The following is a 21,092-nucleotide window of genomic DNA, read 5'->3' as shown; positions in this document are numbered from 1 at the left end:
ACACTGACATACAACTACATTTATCACTGAAATGCAAATAAGAAAAAAACAAAGTAAAAAAGCAGCAGCAGCAACAACAACAGCTTAATTACGATGTGCGCGCATTGATACTATTTCCACACATATTCGTTTCTGACGTACATTGATTCACACATGCACACAGGGTTGATGTGAGATTTCGCCTGATATTTTTAAAGTCGACTTAGATCCAAAACAAATTCAGTTGAGTTCTGAGTTTTGTTGAAAAAACTGCGATTTTCCGTCTACGTCTGACGAATTGAAGTGAAAAATAAAATCAACAAATCGCGCGACACCACAAGACGACTTAAAATCTCTCAAGTAATGTTGTGTTCGTTTTAAATTCTATTATTATAATCAAGAGTTTATGCATAGTCACATACACATATATTTTACAGCATTTTTTTTCTTTTTTTTTTTGCTAAATGATAATATTCGTTTACTAATTGTTGGATGAATTTTGTGTTTATTTTTTTTTTTGTTTTTGAAAAAAAAGGTGTATCAATTTTTGCGATATGGCTTCAGATAAAGTAAACGTATGCATTGTGGGCTCCGGCAACTGGTAAGTTTCGATTTATCAACATTCTGTGTTAACATTTAAAAAATAATTATGTGATAATCAACATTTTTAACTCATGATTTTTTTTGTAAAACCAAAAAAACGGTAACCAAAAAAATTCATCGAAATTTGCCCTTCAACGTAAACGAAACAGAACAGAACGAAAAGAATAATATTAATTTAAAAAAAACGTTGCATATCAGATTTCAAGTCATGCGACGGGTTTTAGCATTGACTGGGAAGTGTTTTGGTGCAAAATGTGCAAGAATCATTATAGAAAAAAATATAAACCAATTTCAAATAAAAACTATTCATTCACCAAAAATTGATTCACCAAATAAAAAAAGATTTGATTATCTTTGAAACAAAAATAAATCTTGTTACTTATATAAGAACAACAACAACAAAAAAAATAACTGAATAACTGGTTTCTTCGCATAATGAAATTCCGAAATCAAAGAAAGTGCATACAATGATTAAGTGAAATTATCAACAAGGTTGGTTCACCGTAATTAGAACAATTCAAGTTTTCCACTATCCGTGAGCATGGTATTACTGTTATTGTTGTAACAAAGAAATTATTACATAAAATGCGTTATCCTTCAATTTTCAACTGAATTCAAGGTCACATGTTTTATGTGTGTTTGTTATATTTACAACCGATTCAATGTATATGGGTACACAAACCGCATAAACCCGCACATTCAATTCTCGTATCAAAAAAATAATGAGCGCGCGTAAATTTACGGATGCTATCACCCACCCCGCATTGAAGAATGCATTGTTACAAGTGTTTGATTTTAATACGATTGAAATTGCATAAAAAATCATAGCTATTGTTATTGTGTCATTGCAGGGGTTCAGCTATTGCAAGAATTGTTGGTGCAAATGCAGCCAACTCAGCCCAATTCAATGAACGCGTCACAATGTATGTGTTTGAAGAAATGATCGAGGGAAAAAAGCTCACCGAAATCATTAATGAAACACATGAAAATGTTAAATATTTGCCTGGAAAAAAATTGCCCTCAAATGTGGTAAGTAGAGAAGATGAACAAAATAAAAATCAATCATTTTGACACAAATGTTGTGTTGTTTTTTCTGTTAAATAAAAAAAAAAATTGCGATTAAACTCGACCAACGGACCTATGATACGGTCATAATGTAAACAGGTTTCTCATTTCAATTTGTTTAAGTGGAAAATCATTTGATACAACAAAACGCACTTTGAATTTAGTGAATTAAAATAAAATACGGGGTAAATGTGTATTGCAAGTGTATGCGCTTTCTCCTCTCGTGCATACATGCAATGCGCTTGACATTCGAAACCTTGACCTTAGAAAGAGCAAAAAAAACTACGGCAAAATCGAACTTGAATCAATTTTAAATCATTGTCTATACACATTTCATGATCATCGTGTTAGCGGTCGTAATTGTTTCTCGCTTTTTTTGCTCACTTGGCTATTTTGAATATGCCACTTTTTTGGCATCCATCTCGTCAAGATCAAAATAAGCGAGATATCAATGTGAATGTCTTCTAAATATACAAATTCTTTGTAACCGAAATATAATTGGCAAAGTCTCAAACAAACGCATCCCAAGCAGGATAGCGAACAGAACCAAAATGACAATACAGTGTCGGTCCGGTCATACTTTTTTTTCTCGTGTGTTTTGTTCTCAATATTTTTGTTTTGTTTTATCTGATATGTTGATTTGTTAAAATGATCTTTTTTTCAGTTCGTCACTATTTTGACACCCATAATGCGTCTTTCGATAGAATGCAGTACACAAAGTGATTACTTAACACTTGATTCCTACACATTAAATGTGAAAAGCAACAACTCGAATCGGAAACGACACATTGAGATATTCGGTTCACTTTAAAGTATTTTTTTTCTTCTTCTCCTTCTTGGGTATATAGAAAACGATTATGTAGCATATGAAAATCAGATTTTGAATTACTCAGTGATTTAGCAGCATTATTGTTGTTCGCAAATACACACATAATTGAATTTTTACATCAGTTGTCGGTAGCAGATCTCGACAGCGACAATTGACAACAGAACTTCAAAGAAAAACAACAAAATAATACGGTTTTTTGTGTGCGGCGATGATTCAAAAATATCGCGATCGCGACTGTAATTTATTATTGTTCATTGGAATCGAACAAATACGGACAAAAACTTCCTAGACTCTTATCAAATCATCATCATTATTAATTTAGATTGCAGTATAAATTGAAAGTAGTTAAAATTCTATTTACGACTCATTAAAATTTTGAGTGCTTCTTTTATTCATTACCAACCTAGTGTTTGAGTCAACTAAATGCTTAAAGATCGGATTAATACTTTGGTTCGAAAAATCATCTTGTTATTGAAAGAAAACCCAATGATTTTTTATTAATTGAATTAGAATGATCAAACGTGTAATTCGTTCTAAATCGATGGCTAGGTGAGAACGAAAAAAAGTTGTTTTCAATTGTTCGATGTCAATTTTATACAGTTGTCAACTGTTTCCGTTATTATGTACGCGATAAAGTAGCGATAATAAACTGATAGTGTACGTCAATATACCGACTTACAAGCAGATAAAATACAAATAACACATCTGAGTATTACATAAACAATAAACACATCGTACAAACGAATGCAGTTTGAGTGGAAAACATTTCCAACAATTTGGCCGAGAAAAAAAACGAAGGCTGTACAATCGCCTAAAATATTGAAGAAAATTCACACTATAAACATGCTAATCGCACTATCATACGCACATGGTTCAAAAATTTAATGACATAACCACCGTATTCTTTCACTATGTATACTATAGTACACATATGCGTGTCTTTTGGCTCGTCACTGTGTGACGTTCAAGGCCATTTAAATACTAATACTCGATATCGAAAATAGGCGAGACGTGTAAATGATTCTTTGTTCGCAAAATAAGCTCTCACGCGAAATATTAAATTAATCAAAAATGATAATTCAATTGAATGAAGACCAAGTCTATATATGAATGGTAATTAAACGTTTTTTCTTTATAAAATGGATTAGGTGGCCGTTCCAGATTTGGTTGAAGCAGCCAAAGATGCTGATATTTTGATTTTCGTCGTTCCACATCAATTTATTCCCGGCCAATGCAAGCAATTGTTAGGAAAAATAAAGAAAACAGCCGTTGGTTTGTCATTAATCAAAGGTTTTGATGTTGCCGAAGGTGGTGGTATTAAATTGATTTCAAGCATCATCACCGAAAATCTAAATATCCCATGCTATGTATTGATGGGCGCCAATTTAGCCAATGAAGTTGCCGACGAAAATTTCTGCGAAACCACAATCGGTTGTCAAGATAAAAAATGGGCACCAATCTTACGCGATATGATGCAGGCCAGTTATTTCCGTGTTGTTGTTGTCGATGACGTCAACACAGTTGAAGTATGCGGAGCTCTAAAGGTAGGAAATGATTTATTACCAAAATTTATTTATCTGTTGGATTCAAATATGCAATGCGATTTTTTTTTAGAATATCGTTGCATGCGGTGCTGGTTTTGTTGATGGTTTAAAATTGGGCGACAACACAAAAGCTGCCGTCATTCGTTTAGGCCTTATGGAAATGATTAAATTCGTCGAAGTCTTCTATCCAGGTAGTCAATTGGCAACATTCTTTGAAAGTTGTGGTGTTGCCGATTTAATTACAACTTGCTATGGTAAGTCACTTTAAGAGATGATTCGCTGTCATTTGTTTTTGTTTGATTTGACCATTTAATTTCGAGCGTTTTATTTTCGTGTATGATAATAAAGGCGGTCGTAATCGTAAGGTTTCAGAAGCTTTTGTGACAAGCGGTAAAACAATTGAACAACTTGAAGCCGAGATGTTAAATGGTCAAAAATTACAAGGACCACCAACAGCCAAAGAAGTGAACTACATGCTTGCAAACAAAAAAATGGAAGAGAAGTAATGCACATTGACACACTTTTTTATAAATATTTGACTGATTTGCGGCTTTTTCTTTTGTTTTTTTGAAATAGATTCCCATTGTTTACGGCTATTCACAATATCTGTATTGGTAAACTCAAACCAGATCAACTTATTGACTGTATACGTAACCATCCCGAGCATATGTAAGTCCATGGAACATAACCCAAAAAAAAAACACCCTGAAAATGTTCACTTAAAAACGCTTCATTCAAAAACCAAAATCGAAAATTATTATATCAATGGGAGAAACATATTTTGTGATAGACAAAAAATGTTGAAATTTATGTAGCTAAACAAAAAGAACACAAACACACATACTGAAAAGAATGACTTTAGATTTATAGTAAACAATTCACAGTGAATTGAGTCCGATGTTCCTGATGGTAGAGAAAAAAAAGAGAACACATTTTATCCCAAACCAGATTTATTGTATATATATAATGATTTTATACCGAAAATATCTAAAAAAATTACCTTCTTTTATTTTGGATCCAAATTTAACCGGCCGATGTCTTCATTCTTTTTCGTTAATTTTTGTTTAGCTCATATATTTTGTTTCGTGTTATTTGAAATTCATTATGTGTTGCATTCAATGCAATTTATTTGTTAGATGTTACATATTTCTTTGTTCAATGAATTTCGTATACCAAATTCAATTCATAAAATTAGAATCGATTCGATGCAAAATCAGAAGAAAAAAAAATCAATGTTCAAATTATGCATTGTTCATGAAAAGAAACAAACAAAAAAAAAACATAGAAAAAATTACAAAATTAAAAATTACTTTCCAATTATTGAAAGAAATATCGACATAAATTTGTGTTATGATTCATTGTTTTCCTTTTATAATGTATATTTTTCCCCTATCTCTATTTATAAGTTACTTGTACTTTGTCCCGCGTTTTTTTTTTCGCCCCACACAACCACAATCCGCAACCACTTGTATCAAGTTAAATGAATGTGTTCGTTTTGTTATTCACATACCTGTTTCTCTCTCTCTCTTTTTCTTTCTTTTTTCTCTATCTCTTTGTCCTGCACCATATTCTGAACGATTGTTGTCTGTTTAGACCGAAATGAAATTTAAGCACCCAAACACACAACCTTTGCACGATTTATATTGTTCGTCCCATTCATCCACATAAATTGCACCGTCAATTTTGAATCAGCTGTTTGAATAAAGAATCAATAATAAATTGATCATTTGCCAATGTTCATCACATACAGGGCCGATATTTTTTTATCAAGGGCTTTTAAATGGGCTCACACACTTTTTTAAAATGAAAAAAAAGACATTTTTCGAATTTTTTTTTTTAAATAATTGACTTAATTTTGTTTTTTGATTGCTTTAATCGAAGTACTCGAACTAAAACAAATACACACAGCCGATTTCACGCCTTACTTATCCCCTCGATCTACGACTACTTACTAACTATGATATTAACCCGTATTAACCAATTTTTGTTACAGCAATTTACATTTTTTTCTTCATTAATTGATGGTTTTAATAGTAATTTCAATCCAATTCAGTCTGTGTTCAATTAATTCACAGACTATGAACACAGACTGAATTGGCTTGAAATTATTATTATTTTTCATGAGTTTTTTTGTGGAATATTTCGAAAATATTTATGAATTCCGTTTTTTATATCATATTTGTTTTGTAGTTGCAAACACATTACTGCGAAACTGTAAGCCGACGCAATGCACTCACAACCTCATCATGATCATCAAAAAAAAAAGAATTCATCAAATGATTGTTTATACTCATTTTATTTTTAAAAATCGATTTTATTGCATTTTTCGTGCTCGAAATTCAACATTTTAATTTAATCAAAAATAATACACTAATCATGTTTTTTTTTCTAAATAAAAAAATTGTAAGTTAAGTATTCAATAACAAAATCACATTTAAATGAAATTTATATCAAATGATTTTTCAAAAAATTCATTTATCATATGAAAATTGTTGCTATAATTTTTTAAATTGTATAAAAAAAATAAAAATAAATTTTAGAAACACCATCCATTTTGAAATGTTAAAGAATGAAAGAAATTGTGTTCTTTTAATTAATTTAAAAACATACCCATTTTCATTTAACGTACACATATTTCGCCATTTGCCATATTCAAATTCAAGTGTCAACAAGTGTATCGCAGTAAAACCAGACTTTGTTCAAAATGTACAATTTAGAGTCTAATTTCAGGCATTTTTTGTAAATGTTTGTTTGTTCTTCAGTTTTTTAAACGTAGTATCTTTAGTTAAATTTACGAAATAGTAATAAGTAGCATCCTATGACGGTTTTAATCTAATATTTGTTCAAATTAGCAATACATTATTTCCATGCGCTTATTTGTGTAGAAGAAGAATTGGACTTAATCAATGAGATCATAACAGCACATTATAAAATCTATCCATCAAATATTTTTTTTCCAATTACATTTATGGCTTCCGTTTACCCCAAAAAAAAAACCCACATAAATTTGGTAAATAATTGAAAATGCGATTTTATGTATGTATTTCACTGTATTCGGTTTGTATTTAGTGTAGAGTAAGTGTTGTACAATTTTGCCACCCCATTGTTGTTCTCGTCGATTATCGTTGTTTTTTGGCAAAATCTCCATTAATTTCATATGGACTGTGAAATCGATTCTGATTGCTTTAATTATATGATTTTCTTTGTTCGATTGTTTTTTTTTTCTTTTTCTTTTTGTAATTCACAGGCAAACGTTCGCATAATTTGTCTTCTCTATTCACATATTCGAATTTAATCGAATATTGTGTTATATTCGGCTGACAAACGTAACAGTCTAAAGACGATACAAAATGATTGTACAAAGATGAGAGCTATATATATAAAAAGAACAACAACTCCATTTATTTTAGTTAACAAAAATACACAAGTACCTAAGCAAATTGAATAGGAATAGGCTAGCAAAAAGAAAAGCAACAACATTCAAATGAATAAAAAAAATCTTTTTATCTTATTCAATGTTTTCCTCCACAATTCGAATGAGAGATATTTTCACCAACACGCTTTTTTAAGATGAAAAAAAAAACTGGTTTAAATAAGAAATTTGGTAATTTATCAAGCTTGAGCCGTAATTTTCTATTCATTTTGTAAAATCGACAAATGAACAGAGATATTAACGACTATACCGTGTAAACAAAAGAGATTTGTTTGAATAAAAGACATTTTTTTCAATATTAGAAATAATTTAAATAGTAGTTTTTCTTTTTAAATAACATTCTATATTCTTTTTATTGAACTGCTACGTGAAATATCGCTGTTTTGGGTCGACTTTTTTCAAAAATCCATTATTAAAATCAGCCGCTGTCATCACAGGTTTACCTTCAACACTCAACTTTTTGATGCTAATGAAATGTCCATCGCTACAATGTACACACAAACATTTATTAATTTTATCGTATTCTACATAGCCCGGTGATCGATCCAAATTTGATTCGTTGACACCATCGTTGGTCAAGTCAAGATCTCTAATTTTTACACGACGCTTTTGCCAACATGTTGTCAGCCATTTAAACGAATATAATGCTCTATATAAATTACAAACGTATTTCGCTGTCATCATTTGCCAATTTATGGTAGCCATTGACTCGGGTACTTTTGGAGCTGAAATTAGATTTTTAAAGAAAATAACAAGTTTGTCATCAGTGGGAATAGGGCAAATTCTTGACATTAGTACACGATTCAATACATTGTGCTCTATACCATCTACAAGCAATGTCATGAATTATACACCAATGTCGGTCTGACTAAATAAGCAAGATCCATACCATAGGTAGCCTTGTTGTCATCTTGTTGTTTTCCATTCTGAAAACTGGCTGGTGCATTTTCAATACATTCTGTCAGAAGTGTGGCGCCTTCATTTGAAAGTGTTTTATGTAAATGTGGCATCAGTACATTTTTTGGAATTTCAACGGATTTCGCTGCTAAAATTTCCCCAACATCAAATTTATTCGGACTGATTCTCATTATGGATACACCGGTCACGGAATCTTCATTTAAAATTGAATAAATTATTGGCGATGCACCTCTCCATCGTGGCAGAAGACTGCCATGCACGTTTATCATTCCACTTAAAGAATTGAATGTGTTACCAAAGGTTACTTGCTTTATTGCTTCATTTTCACTTACTATGGAAATGTATTGATTATATTTTCTGGTATTAAATGGCCAAATGACACCACAACTCCCAAATCATGTTTAATTATGTTGGTATTTGATTTTAATGTCGCCCAATCCATACACACCATCCCATGGTCATCGGCATATTTTTTCACCGGATTTCCCTTTGAACGGAACGATGTCACCACATCAATTCGATTGATTTTGGACTTATTGGATTTTCTAGAAATGAATAAAATTGGATTTTTAAAGTCTTGTTTTGAATGACGAAACAACGAAAATACTTACGTTGAATTTTCCAACGAAATAAGACTTCGCAGTGAAAATGTGTCGGTGCCAAAAAATAAGATATTTAATTTAAAGTTTGTTGCCGCACATGATTTAAAACGAACTAAAACATTATGACTAAGTAATGATTTAAAATTCAATAACGAACTCCAATGTTGCATAGCGATTGTTTTGTAATTGATATTGATTTGAGGTTATGTAAATTGTACGGCTGTCAAAACACAAAAATTGGTATTGCCATCGAAGTTTCAGTTCATCTGCCAATAATCATTCGAATTAGAAACATTACCGCGCTGCCTTGTACATTTCTAACGGTGCATATTGCAATACTGTGTTTGACATTGTGAAATTACGGATCGTGTTTGAGACGACATTTTTCAATATCAACAAACAGTTTTTTGCCGAATGTCAAACAAAATGGATAAAAAAGAAGACTTTGATCGTAAGGTATGGTGCAGATTTTCCGCCGATTTCTCTGGAAAATCATTTATTTTCTCACATTTTTGTGACAATTTACTTTTGCAGAAGTCCAATGATTCGGATGCAATCAGTCTCTTCTACGAAGGCGATTCATTCAGAAGTGACGGAAGTGGAAAAAGAAGGTACGTAAATAAATGATGCGCAGACACTTCAAAACCAAGCATAAATCCTAGTTTAAAAAAAATAACCGAAATGTTGTGGTGTCTTTGCAGTTATGATTCGATTTCATCGTTGGATGAATATTTGGCCAAACCAAAACGCTTACGTGCCACCTTAGATGCCGACAATGATGGTGCATTCGAAATGAGCGAAAGTTTTCGTAATCAACCGACCGATGAACGTATCAACACATTGTTTGAATATGTGCAAAACACAAAGCTTGAATATGCGCCAAATCTTTGCAACGAGATAGTGGAACATGGTCGAAAACAAGAGCTACCACGCTTCATGGAAGTGGCCAAAACATTTCCAACAAACGTTCAACCACTCGTATATGACCACGTGTTCCGTGCTTTGTGGCACGCAGACGGTGCAGTTTACTCAACGGCCTTGAAAGAATTGACAAACATTGTTCACAGCGTGGGATATACGTCGGAAAAATGTATTGACTACATTGTACGCAAAATTCTTGCCACCAACAACGATAATTTATCCGCATTTTACGACGAACTGAAATACATTCACAAATCGGGCTACAAATTTGATGTGATGCAAATGAATTCTTTGATGGACCATTGTATCAAGAATTTTGATTTGAATTTCCATCAATTTGTGTTGGACATCCTCAACAAGTTTTCCCGTCCGGTATTGGATATGGTGAATCAGGAGCTTCTCAAGAGATTTGCAGAAAGACGTATGGAAAACGTTCGACAACAACGACGACTTGGACTTTCGCGAAAAATGTGAACCAATCAACCTTATCAACTTAAAATTAGTTTTAGATTCTTCAGTATATGAAGAGAAATAGATAAGTTATCGACTGAAATTACGTTATTTTGCCATATTTTATAGATTACTAAAATATTGGTTAAGAATTGATTCGCACTTTATTGAAATTGTGGTTATTCAAACATTGCCTTTTTCATATTCAATTTTTTTTCCACGGTATATTTGTTCGTTCAAATATATGAATAAATGGTTTAGTTTTTTCTATACGTTTTTCTTGGATTTTCACAGTTTTAGAGCATAATTTGGAAATGATCGTTCTTTTTGATATACATAACAGTATTGTCCGAAAATGGTTATTATACATCGATCCACATTAAACAGATTGGTACCATTGGAATCGCCCGTTTACACTACTGGCTGGTGAATTTCTGTAAAAAAATTAAATTTCAAACAAAAATCAATTCGAGCTCGTGCAGTTTTACTTTACTTCGTTTTCAATCATCTAAAAAAGAAAAGTAGTAAAGAAACTGATTCGATTTAACGGTAATCATACAATTTTTTAAAAATCTTAGTAAATGTGCTTTTGACAATACCACAAGTATTCGAAAAAAAGAAAAATTCAAGTTGTTGACAAGCAAATCATCTTATAAAATAATTAAAATAACAATTCTTGATCAAATGGATAAATATGTTGGGTTTTTTGTATCAGACCTAGTATCAAACGCATGTTAACATTTTATGGATCAAATTGAAGTAAAGGACAATTTTTTGATAAATGGGAAAAAGTAAGCGCTTATCGAAGTAAATCTATTAGCAATTTTTTTCTTACGGAAATACTATAGACAGAGAGAGTCATATTGAGCCAACGCATATTCTTCTTTGTTCCATTCGTAATAACAGAGAAAGTGAGAACAGCATCGAATCTCGTAGCCGATGCTTTTGTGTTGTGTTACTTCTGTAATGTACGTGCTCTGTTCGATATTGCGAATGTCATGAAGAAGAATGTGCGTTGGCGCAAGACTCTGTGTATATTTTTCCATAAGAAATTTTATAGATTTACTTAAATTTAAGCGCCGATAGTAAAATACTGTTATTTCATGTTCAAAATTATTTGTTGCCACCCATATTTTGTTCACCTTATCCGTTTTCAGCAAAGACTAATCCATAGAACAAAAAATATTAAGAGGAGTTTTCTGAGGATACTGAGGACAGAGAAAAATTTTAATAATTTTTTTCAACTTTTAATATTTTGCCCTTAAATTTATTGAAAAAGTCTAGAGTTTCCAGTGACTACCCCGTTAATTGAATCTTTTTGATGGTTAAAATCACGATACGCTCAATCAACCGCTAAAAAAGGGAAATTAAAAATAATTGCAAACATTGTTTGTTTCTTTTGTCATTTATTTATTATTATTATCCATAAAGTAAGTAATTACAAAATAGAACATTTTCTCTGTGTTTCTGTAGATTCATTTTTTCTCTCTATCTGTTTTGAAAACAACGTCATTTAAAGTCATTTTTTTTTTAAATCTGTTCACATCAGTGGTCATTTCATGTGTTAATTTTTTCTACGTGCAAAAATAAATAAAGTATAATCGATGTGCTTGTTTGTTTTTTTTTTCTTTCTTCAATTTGTTATCGATAAAGTTAATAGATAAATTGATTTTCTGTTCATTTCCTTTTATTTCGAATCGATTTGATTATTTCAGTTTTCTTTCCCGTTTGAGTGCGTATTAAGATTGGAAAAATTGGTATTTTCCGTATATTTATGACATTTGTTCCATTTAGTACATTTCATTTTTTTACGTAAATCATATTGCAACTGAATGAGAAATAATAAAATCAACGGAAAATAAATGGTTTTGAGAGATGGTAACTTTTATTTCATGTGTCTTAAATTCCACAGTAATTGAATTAAATGTCGGTTAAATATAGTAACCAATTTGTTTTTTTTTTTTTTTTTTTTTTTTCAAAAGGAGGAAAAAAGACAAAAACATAAAGCGTTTCCTACAAATACAGTTGGAACGGGGATCATGTGCTGCATAATTTTCTGACTGAATTAAAATGAATTAATTTTCGTTAATTTTTCTCATTAATTTAAATTAAGTGAGCATGTTCAGTGAGCCATTGACGAATACCGTCAAATTGTAAAATTGCTTTTGTTTCTATTTTTTTTCTACCAAAATAACAAAAAGAAGGTTAAGTTTTATTTAACAAAAAAATTAATTCTTGGCTGTATGTCGCTCTCCATATATTCTTTTTCAAAACGAAAAACAAAACACAAAACCATGAAATGAAGAAGGAAAAATCTAATAAATAATTATTTGGTTGTTATTATTTGTATTTATTTGACTAAATTGTCAATCTGTCTAACAGTATATGCGGTTTTCGCTTCGTTTCATTATTATTCATGTACCTCGTTTAATTGTTGAAAATTAAACGTTTTTTTTTTAAATGTTTATTTCAAATCTTAATATGTAAATTTATCTATTTACTCCTTCTTTCGGATCTCACACTTAAGCTTATTTCTTTTTAAAAAGGCAGTTTTTCTCTCTTTTTTGTTGTTAATTTTTTTTTCTCTTGAACACCATCTTATCGATATAAATTGTTAATGCCATATATTTTTTTTTTCTTGTGGAAATTGCGCGCACACAATTACTTAAACTCATTTCCAATTGTCGTTTGTTGTTTTAAACGCGATTTTCACACTTTTTCACTCATTCATCAAAGAAAAAAAAAGAGAATATATATGACGATGGCTTCGGACTGACCTACAAAATTAAATTAACGCTTGAAAATCGATGATGAGCCAAAATTGGAAAACGGGACAAATGGTATATGGATTTATTTGGATTTCGGTACGGTTTTTAATGGTCACGGATATGCCATTCTACACAATTTATATATATACAAATTATAATTAATTTCTCAATATTCTGCATATATGATCTCTGTATCTAAATAGAGGGACGCTCTATGTGTGTGTGTGTATGTGTGTGTTTGCGTGCGCGTAAGCCCGTTGAACTGACCAGGCATTAAACAATATAAGTGAATATAATAAACTACAAACAAATTATTACAAATTAATTACAATTTTTTTTAAATTTTTTGCTTTAAACAATAAATGGAAGAATGTTATTTCTTGTTAAGAATCGAAAACATTCACTCCAGTTGTCTTTGCTTAAACTTGGCCACTTGTGTTTTTTTTTTTTGCTTTTCTGTTTTCATTTTATTCTCTTCAATTTGCTTTGAATGGATTGTTTTTTTTTTTTCTTGGGTTCACTCTCCACGTTCATTTGCAATGGTGAGTTTCTCCGGTGTTTGGCGATTACTTTTTGCATGAGCTTTTGCACAAAAATGCACAAAACATCCGACCGAGAAAAAGATTCAGACTACAAATATACAAAGAGAGTGCACACCAAACATACATTATTTTTAAAAACAAAAAGAAAATGTATACATTTACTCATAATTTACAACTAAGTCGTGATTTGCATTCACTATAACATAGTACAAAACAAAAAAAAAGATATAGAACTTAAGAGTTCCAAGAGTTCATTCCGGAACAAACTCAATTCTAAAAAATGATATTAAATAAAAAAAAATAATAAGAAGAATACGTTAAAATTATCAAAAGTATTATTATTAACATAAACCTTCCAAAGCAAATTACATGGATAATTAAAAAAAAAATTTATCATGATTTTTTTCGTCTTTTTTTTCTTCTTTGCTTGTTTTCAAAAACACACAACCATTTTTGGAGCTCATTATTTAAAATAACTTTATACATACATAAATTATATATGCTGCATCATTGCTTGATGTAAGATATTCTTTTCTTAATTTTTGATGGCATGTTTTTTTTTCTATTCTTCTTGCCGGGCATTTCGATCTTCGATCGGAGTGCAGTGGCATCAAATGATGTTATTCGCACTAAAAAGCAACGGACACGGACACAATGTGAGGATATATACTTTTTTAAACAATGACAGACAGGTGTGTAATTTTTTTTGGGCAGATTCGAATCACTATTTTATATCCCGAAAATAAAACTGAATTGACGAAAAGAAAACTAGAATTTCGGAAAATATTTGTGTGTATTTATAAAAAAAAAAAGAAATTAAAAGCAATCGATACACGATACAAATACATTGTATACCATCATTTGCTAAAGTTGTTTCATTTAAAATGTGTGTGTTTTTTTTAAATAACACCTATCCATCCCACATTGATTTTTTTAATCTATTTTTTAAGGAAAAAATAATTATATTTTCTATTCAATTTTCATGCTCAAACATTTTGCCATTTAAACTAAACCAATATGCAATATTAAAAAACAAATCAAAAATGTTCGATATTTTAGTTCATTTTTTTGCATTCTTGCAAATGTACCTACTATTTTTTCTCTACCACTTTGTATGTTCTATCTGGCATACGAATTTGTAAACAAAAAATATATATCTGATCGTAAACAAACAAATCCAGCGTTCATCTCGGCCAAATGTGTTGGTTCTGTTACAATTTCCTCTTAATATTGACTAAATCAATTTTATTTTCAATTTTAATTCTCTCTCTGTATGTGTGTTTTTTACCCCGTGTTGTTGTTCTCATGAGTTTGATTATTGTTTCCCTTTATCTATTTCGGTTTTCTTTTGCAATACTCTAGATTTTATACTAGTTTTAATATTAGTTTTTATGCAATTATTATTTACTATTTAAACAAAAGATTTTTTTTTCTTCAAAAAAAAAAAAAAATTGGCTCGGCCGCTTGTCATTGGCCAAAATAATCATTTTGTTCTCAATTTGATTTTGCTCATGTTTTTTTTCCCCTTCAAATGATTGCCACACATGGAGCAATGTAATATTGCTTGCAGTTAGGATTTTTTTTGTTTGGATTTTTCTTTTCTTCGATTTTTCTTAGTTGATCTTAATTTTGTGTTCTCTTTCGTTGTTAATATATTAAATGTTACACACGATGACGACGATATTGGCAATAGATAATAATTGAATAATTTTTCTTTAAAAAAACAATAATATTACTTCATTCGGTTCAGCACATAATCATTAACAACTATTAATCCCTTTTGATACGGTGACTCGGTTAATTCTTGCGCTAATCGTATGGCTTCTATGCAATGTTTTCGGGCTAAGAATCTCGTTTGTTCCAATCCTTGAGATTTGTGCACAAGCTCAAAGGCTCGTTCGACGTCGCCGGGTTCCTCAAAACGGCGCATAATCATTGGATTCAATTCGGGGAACTGAACAAGAGAGAAAAAAATAAATAAGACAAATATAAATTTAATGAGATCAAAAGTTTTTTTGTTGAAAAGAAAAAAGTCGACGAAAAAAAATATGTAAAATGATCTTTTCTTCGTATTGACACAGAAATTTATCAACAGTCTTTATCAGATATTATGTGCTTTGCATTAAAAATATCACTCTTTTCACATTCTTTTTTGCACCATCACAAATTCACAATGCCAAAAATGATTTTAAAATAGAAGAACAAATGACGAATAAGAACAAATTTAGACGTTCTAAGATTGATGGTGCGTATTCGCATTTGATATGCATAACATCGGTGATTGAAATTGTAATGTGTGTAAGAGCACGTACCTTTTCGCATGCGAATAATACAGGTGCTGTGGCCAGGCCTAATTTTAAATCAGCGGCGGTTGGTTTTCCCATTGCTTCTGCTGATGAGACAAAATCCAAAAGGTCGTCGACTAATTGAAATGCTAATCCAACATTTCGGCCGTATTGAAACGCTAACTCTGAAAGAGACTCGTCGGCACCACCAAGCATTGCCACCTTCATAGTTGTACAAGCAAACACGATTGTTTTTTTTTGTTGTTGAGAAAAAATGAAAAACGTCCAAAAAACCGAAGAGAGAATAAGTAAACAAAAATTAGAAATGCATATGACAAAAAGTGCTCAGAATTCGAAATAGTCATCAATCATTTTGATCACCGCAATCAAGTGACGATGACATCAACGAAGGCGAGAGCAAACCAAACAAACAAAATAAAAAAGAAATAATTCTAAAAATAAATTCACTCAATACAATGTTGTTACATAAACGACATTTCTTACCGATTTGGTTGTGTTTGCAATAAGCGATGCAGTTTTTCTATACGTTTTTGTGAGGTAATGGGCAAATCGTTCGTTTTCCGATTCTTTTGATCCCAACTGCATAAATTCACCTTGTACTAAGTCGGTTAAAATCTGAAGAAAAAAAAAAATACCGAAAAAAAATAAAACATTATTTCGGAAATCGATTAAAAAATATTTGTATATGTATCGGCTATTTTTGAACACCGAAGAAGCTTATCGCACTCAATCATCATAATGTCGTTAAGTCAATTTTGTGCTACACAAAAGCCAGTGCCATTCAATGTTATACTATGTACGAAATTTTTCTAAGTAAGCAGCTGTTGCCGCATTTAATTGTAAGCATCTCGCTCTCTCTCTCACTCTAGCACGTTCACATAGTTAGCATTCAAAAGCAAAGGTATTGAAATATACGAACAGACTGTTCTGTCAATATTAAAATTCTTTTTCCGTCAAACACTTGGAGATAAAGCATTTATATACGTTTGATGAATTTATAAATAGGAAATTTGAAGTAACAAATTCATGTGAAGATTTAAAGTATCACAACAAAATGTTATTGTAATTCATGTTTTATGATTTCATTTTGAATTGGCATGATTACATTAATATATTAATTTGCATCATGATGCATGCATGTTTATTTTCGTGTCATCTAAAAATGGCGAGATGGTTAAGAAAATGATGGCGATGAACGACGACGACGAAGAAGAAACTTGAATTCGTTCGAATGAAGATGGGTGCCATCGTCAATAAGAATAAAGGCAATAAAAAATATTTAATGGCCATCAATTCGGTTCCGGATTTACGTTTAAGCCTGGGCTATGAGAGACAGGTGACTGTTGACCTTGATGTTGCATATATCATAAACATCAAACACATGTGATTTCTGGTTGAATATCACATTTCCACACACACACAGCTACAAGGTAAAAAACCGGACTCAAAAATTTCCTTTTCATTATTCCTAGTTGCCTATCGGTGTGCGATGCGGTCAAAGAACGAACAATAGTAGTATATTGAATACATTGATTTGTTGCGACCGGTTTACAATCAATCCTTCTTTTTATCGGTTGTGATCTACTATGTTTCTGAATACAGAATATCAATCTTTAAAACGAAACCAGAAATGAACACGACACTAATAATCACTAAATGACACTTTTTTACCGGCTTAAGTTACATAACATCACTTTTGCTTGGGATATTTTTATCACATTTTTTTGGTGTTCAATTCAAATCGTTTGGTGCTAATTTTTTCGTGTTTGATACATTTTGAATGCCACATAATTAGCTTACCTCACTTAAAACTATTGTAACATCATCGTTTTTAAGACGAGCAATCAATATTGACGCTATTGATAAGATATAGTCTCCAGTCATTGTAACCTAATTGAAGAAACAAAAAAAAAAAAAAATCTTGATTAAAAAATGTAAATTTTTTCATTTGGATTATTAAAATGTTTTATTATAGCTATTTGAGCTGCTGTGTGTTTTCTTTGTATTCATTCTATTTATATTGCAGATAATCGGTATTTGAAATGAAATTAGTAAACATTGCATAGATCTTTAAAATATCAATTATAAATGATGAATGATTGAGGAAAAAAAAGTGTGTATAACTTTAAAGCAAACGAATCATCAGTTGATCAGTGTATAATTCTATGTAAATCACATTTATGTAACATGAAACAACAAATGGGCTTGAAATTGCCAATAAAAAAAGACAAGTACGTGTGCTTGCGCGCGCGTACTTATGTTTGTACACATGATCCAGACTAACCTAAAAAGTAAACAAATCATTTTGACGCGACATAAAACTAACAAAATTCTTATAATTCTGATGATTTTACAATGCCATTTGATGTGGTCATACAATATGCTGTGAGTATTAAATTTTTTTTTTTTCGTTTTTTATGTCGCCAACGACAGGAATGTCATCATTTTAAATGAAAATGGTTGAATTGCTCATAAATAAGAATAAACATCAATTGATCGCGCACTCTCGCAGCAATTCGATTTGTAAATAAATTGCGAGATGATGCAAGAATATGTATATTGATAAATACATTGTACGGTAAAGTATATATGTGTACGCAATACATGTACTTTGTACTCGAATGCGCAAAATTTATAGCGAAACGAAAAATCATCGCGTGAAATTCTACAATTATCGATTAAACTCAATATAAATGGAATTCCAAAGCCATCAATATCGAATTTCAAGAATCGAAGCTGCTATCGTTTCGAATCTTGATGACATTTAGCCACGAATCGAACTTTGTTAAATGAAGACATAACAAAAAATAGCATCTTCGTCAATGAACACCAAAAGAAACACACACACCGGAAGATTGTTTCCAAATTAAGCTGTAAATTAAATGATTCTATACACAAATAAAGGTAGAGATTTACTGAACTGAAAACAATGCGATTCGATCAATTTCCGCAATCGAAAAAAAAGACGCTCGTCAACAAAAACCAATGCGGAAAGTGCAGAAGAAAGATATAACATCAACAACAACAACAAAAACTTTCAGACTCAACCGAAAGACATATTATAAACACACATACACTAACAACTGCAGTATCATAAGTTTTTTTGTTGTCCCAAGTTGTTTTACATAAGTGTCTACCATCTTAAGTTTACACCATTTTTTTTATTTATTGTTCGACATTTTTTTCAGTCATATAGCCAGTTTCGTTTTCACTTCAGCTAATAAAATCTTGATAAAAGTTTTATTTTCGTACCTCATTGCCTTGTCCAAAAAATGTGTGCATGACACGAAAAAAAAACTGATACCAACAACAACGACAGCGACATCGAATTGTTACATGAAAAATATTCGCAAATTATGATGACCACTTTCATTCAGTTTATGCAAAATTATTGACTAAATCGGTGTGGTTTTCTTTTTTTGGAGATGTCATTGTGACTACCATCGTCGACCGAAACCATAACTCAATCGATGAAAACAATCGTGCAATGATTAAAGACATAATAATTATTAATTTAATCAACTTCCAAAACACCAACAAATGAGAGACGAAAAAAAAACACTCAATACTGATTAATTACCGCTTTTATCGCGCGTCTTTACCTATTTTCAGTGTTTTTGTTTATTTATTTTTTCGTCCATTTCATTTTCGATGTATAGTTTTTCATTGGAATTTTTTTGTACTCTCCGTCTCTAAACATTTCCAAACGAATGAAACACACACACAACACATGAAGACAGATGATCGGTGAAAATGAAACATTCGTACTCAAACTCCCCGTTCACCATGAATAATTGTATAATTCGCATTACTTCAGCGTGAGATAATCGAAAGTGAAACTTATGCTATGCGCTAAATGTCTTGCACCAACTTGACCAACATAATCATCAGTTTTCCAACGGCGTTCTTCTGGATGATTTACCATATTCTTCGACCATTTCAAAGCCGCTTTTTTTAAAGATAGCGAATCTGTGTCAATTTTTGAATTCTCCGCAACAGGCATTTGTTATTTAATTTTATTATGGGCAGACAAACAGCAATTGGTCAAACAACGGCACAAAAACAGTGGCAACGATTACATCTTTATTTCAAAGTCTTTGTAAACAACTTAATATTGCACAGTTCATTTCATTATAGTTTGTCTGTTTTATTCAATTGTTTATACACATAACTGTTAAAGCCATTTTCATTAATTTGTAAAGCATTTTGAACTTTAAAAATAAACGTATTATTACTTTGTTTCATTAAATGAAAATGATTGTGGAATTCATCGTGTGCACAGACACACACACACACACGCTAAAAAGAAAACATTGAGTGGAATTCGGTTTTTTTGAAAAGACTTTCTTTCACCTTTGCTTCTATTCAAATTGTTCGGCGATAATTGTGATAAGCGATGTAAAAAAAAAAAATTATGTCATCTTTAAACAAAAAAATGTGAAGAAAAAAAACTGTCCAACAATATCAAAAGACTAAAAACAAGATATATATAATAATAATTATCACATCAACTGAACTGCAACGTATTCAGATCAAGTTGAACATTTAATCGCTGGTCTCAATAAGCCAAGCCACCATCAATTAAACATGATGCAGACATTGCGCATTACAACAGATATAGAAAGAGTGTGTGCGAGAGACAGAGAGAGAGAGAAAGGTGGCAAGCCAGTTAGAATGCGAGTGAAAAATTGATTTACCATTGGCACCGATCGATCGTACGTATCAATCTGAATGCTCAATTTTTCAATGGAACTGACGTGGCAATAGCCACACGCATGTGTTACACACGTCCACATATAGTTTAATTACAATCCGTACAACCAATGATGATATTCAATTGCAGGCCCGTCATTTAATCAGAGACCAATCGATAGAAGCAATTACGAAGCATTTTAATTATGCTTTCTCGAAATCACATGCCATCTCTGTTGCACCACCATGAAAACACCATTGCGCAAAAAGAAAATGCTGTACATTTGAACTTTGTGCGACAAACCATTTCCATTTTAATGTGTGTCTAATGTTGGTGATCTTCCGAGGTCATAATTGTCAAGTTTATATTATGACAACACCACTTTTCATTCCGATTATTTTGTATGCTTGTACGCACCAGACACACTTCGCATAAATGC

At 31.3% G+C, this 21,092-nt stretch overlaps 4 protein-coding genes across 6 annotated transcripts in view; 2 read left to right on the top strand and 2 right to left on the bottom strand.

Moving 5' to 3' along the window:
• The first annotated feature begins 138 nt into the window (after positions 1–138).
• On the top strand, positions 139–7,531 carry LOC116347159 (glycerol-3-phosphate dehydrogenase [NAD(+)], cytoplasmic). 3 transcript variants are annotated; one of them, XM_031777640.1, is made up of 8 exons: positions 139–339; positions 515–580; positions 1,434–1,611; positions 3,625–4,020; positions 4,091–4,274; positions 4,369–4,522; positions 4,597–4,689; positions 6,211–6,338. In XM_031777640.1, exons 2-8 carry the CDS (start codon positions 534–536, stop codon positions 6,236–6,238), a joined length of 1,080 nt encoding a protein of 359 aa, XP_031633500.1. In that variant the 5' UTR covers positions 139–339; positions 515–533; the 3' UTR covers positions 6,239–6,338. The 3 variants fall into 3 exon arrangements, with proteins under 3 accessions (XP_031633500.1, XP_031633501.1, XP_031633502.1); XM_031777641.1 differs by lacking the exon at positions 6,211–6,338 and adding an exon at positions 7,268–7,531 and having other exon boundaries at positions 140–339; XM_031777642.1 differs by lacking the exon at positions 6,211–6,338 and adding an exon at positions 5,614–6,071 and having other exon boundaries at positions 140–339.
• A 218-nt stretch (positions 7,532–7,749) lies between these two features.
• Positions 7,750–9,164, bottom strand: LOC116347160 (methionyl-tRNA formyltransferase, mitochondrial). The gene is made up of 4 exons (XM_031777644.1): positions 8,983–9,164; positions 8,704–8,916; positions 8,343–8,644; positions 7,750–8,178 (listed from the first exon to the last, which is right to left on the bottom strand). The coding sequence occupies exons 1-4, from the start codon at positions 9,141–9,143 to the stop codon at positions 7,817–7,819; spliced, it is 1,038 nt and encodes a 345-aa protein (XP_031633504.1). The 5' UTR covers positions 9,144–9,164; the 3' UTR covers positions 7,750–7,816.
• A 112-nt stretch (positions 9,165–9,276) lies between these two features.
• LOC116347154 lies at positions 9,277–10,614 on the top strand. The gene is made up of 3 exons (XM_031777633.1): positions 9,277–9,429; positions 9,508–9,584; positions 9,675–10,614. The coding sequence occupies exons 1-3, from the start codon at positions 9,388–9,390 to the stop codon at positions 10,366–10,368; spliced, it is 813 nt and encodes a 270-aa protein (XP_031633493.1). The 5' UTR covers positions 9,277–9,387; the 3' UTR covers positions 10,369–10,614.
• A 1,347-nt stretch (positions 10,615–11,961) lies between these two features.
• The window catches only part of LOC116347152 (decaprenyl-diphosphate synthase subunit 1), a 46,963-nt gene continuing 37,832 nt past the window's right edge, over positions 11,962–21,092 (bottom strand). Inside the window, exons 5-8 of the mRNA XM_031777628.1 lie at positions 17,761–17,850; positions 16,444–16,575; positions 15,967–16,161; positions 11,962–15,608 (exon numbers count right to left, since the gene is read on the bottom strand). Of these exons, the coding sequence (XP_031633488.1) occupies positions 15,387–15,608; positions 15,967–16,161; positions 16,444–16,575; positions 17,761–17,850 (639 nt within the window). The 3' untranslated portion in view covers positions 11,962–15,386. The remainder of the gene's footprint in view (positions 15,609–15,966; positions 16,162–16,443; positions 16,576–17,760; positions 17,851–21,092) is intronic.

Source organism: Contarinia nasturtii, unplaced genomic scaffold, assembly GCF_009176525.2.
Source record: "Contarinia nasturtii isolate CC-2019 unplaced genomic scaffold, AAFC_CNas_1.1 Cnas_scaffold_1699, whole genome shotgun sequence".
Classification (NCBI taxonomy): Eukaryota; Metazoa; Arthropoda; class Insecta; order Diptera; family Cecidomyiidae; genus Contarinia; species Contarinia nasturtii.
Note: the sequence above shows the minus strand (reverse complement) of the source record. Positions and strands in the feature narration are given on the sequence as shown.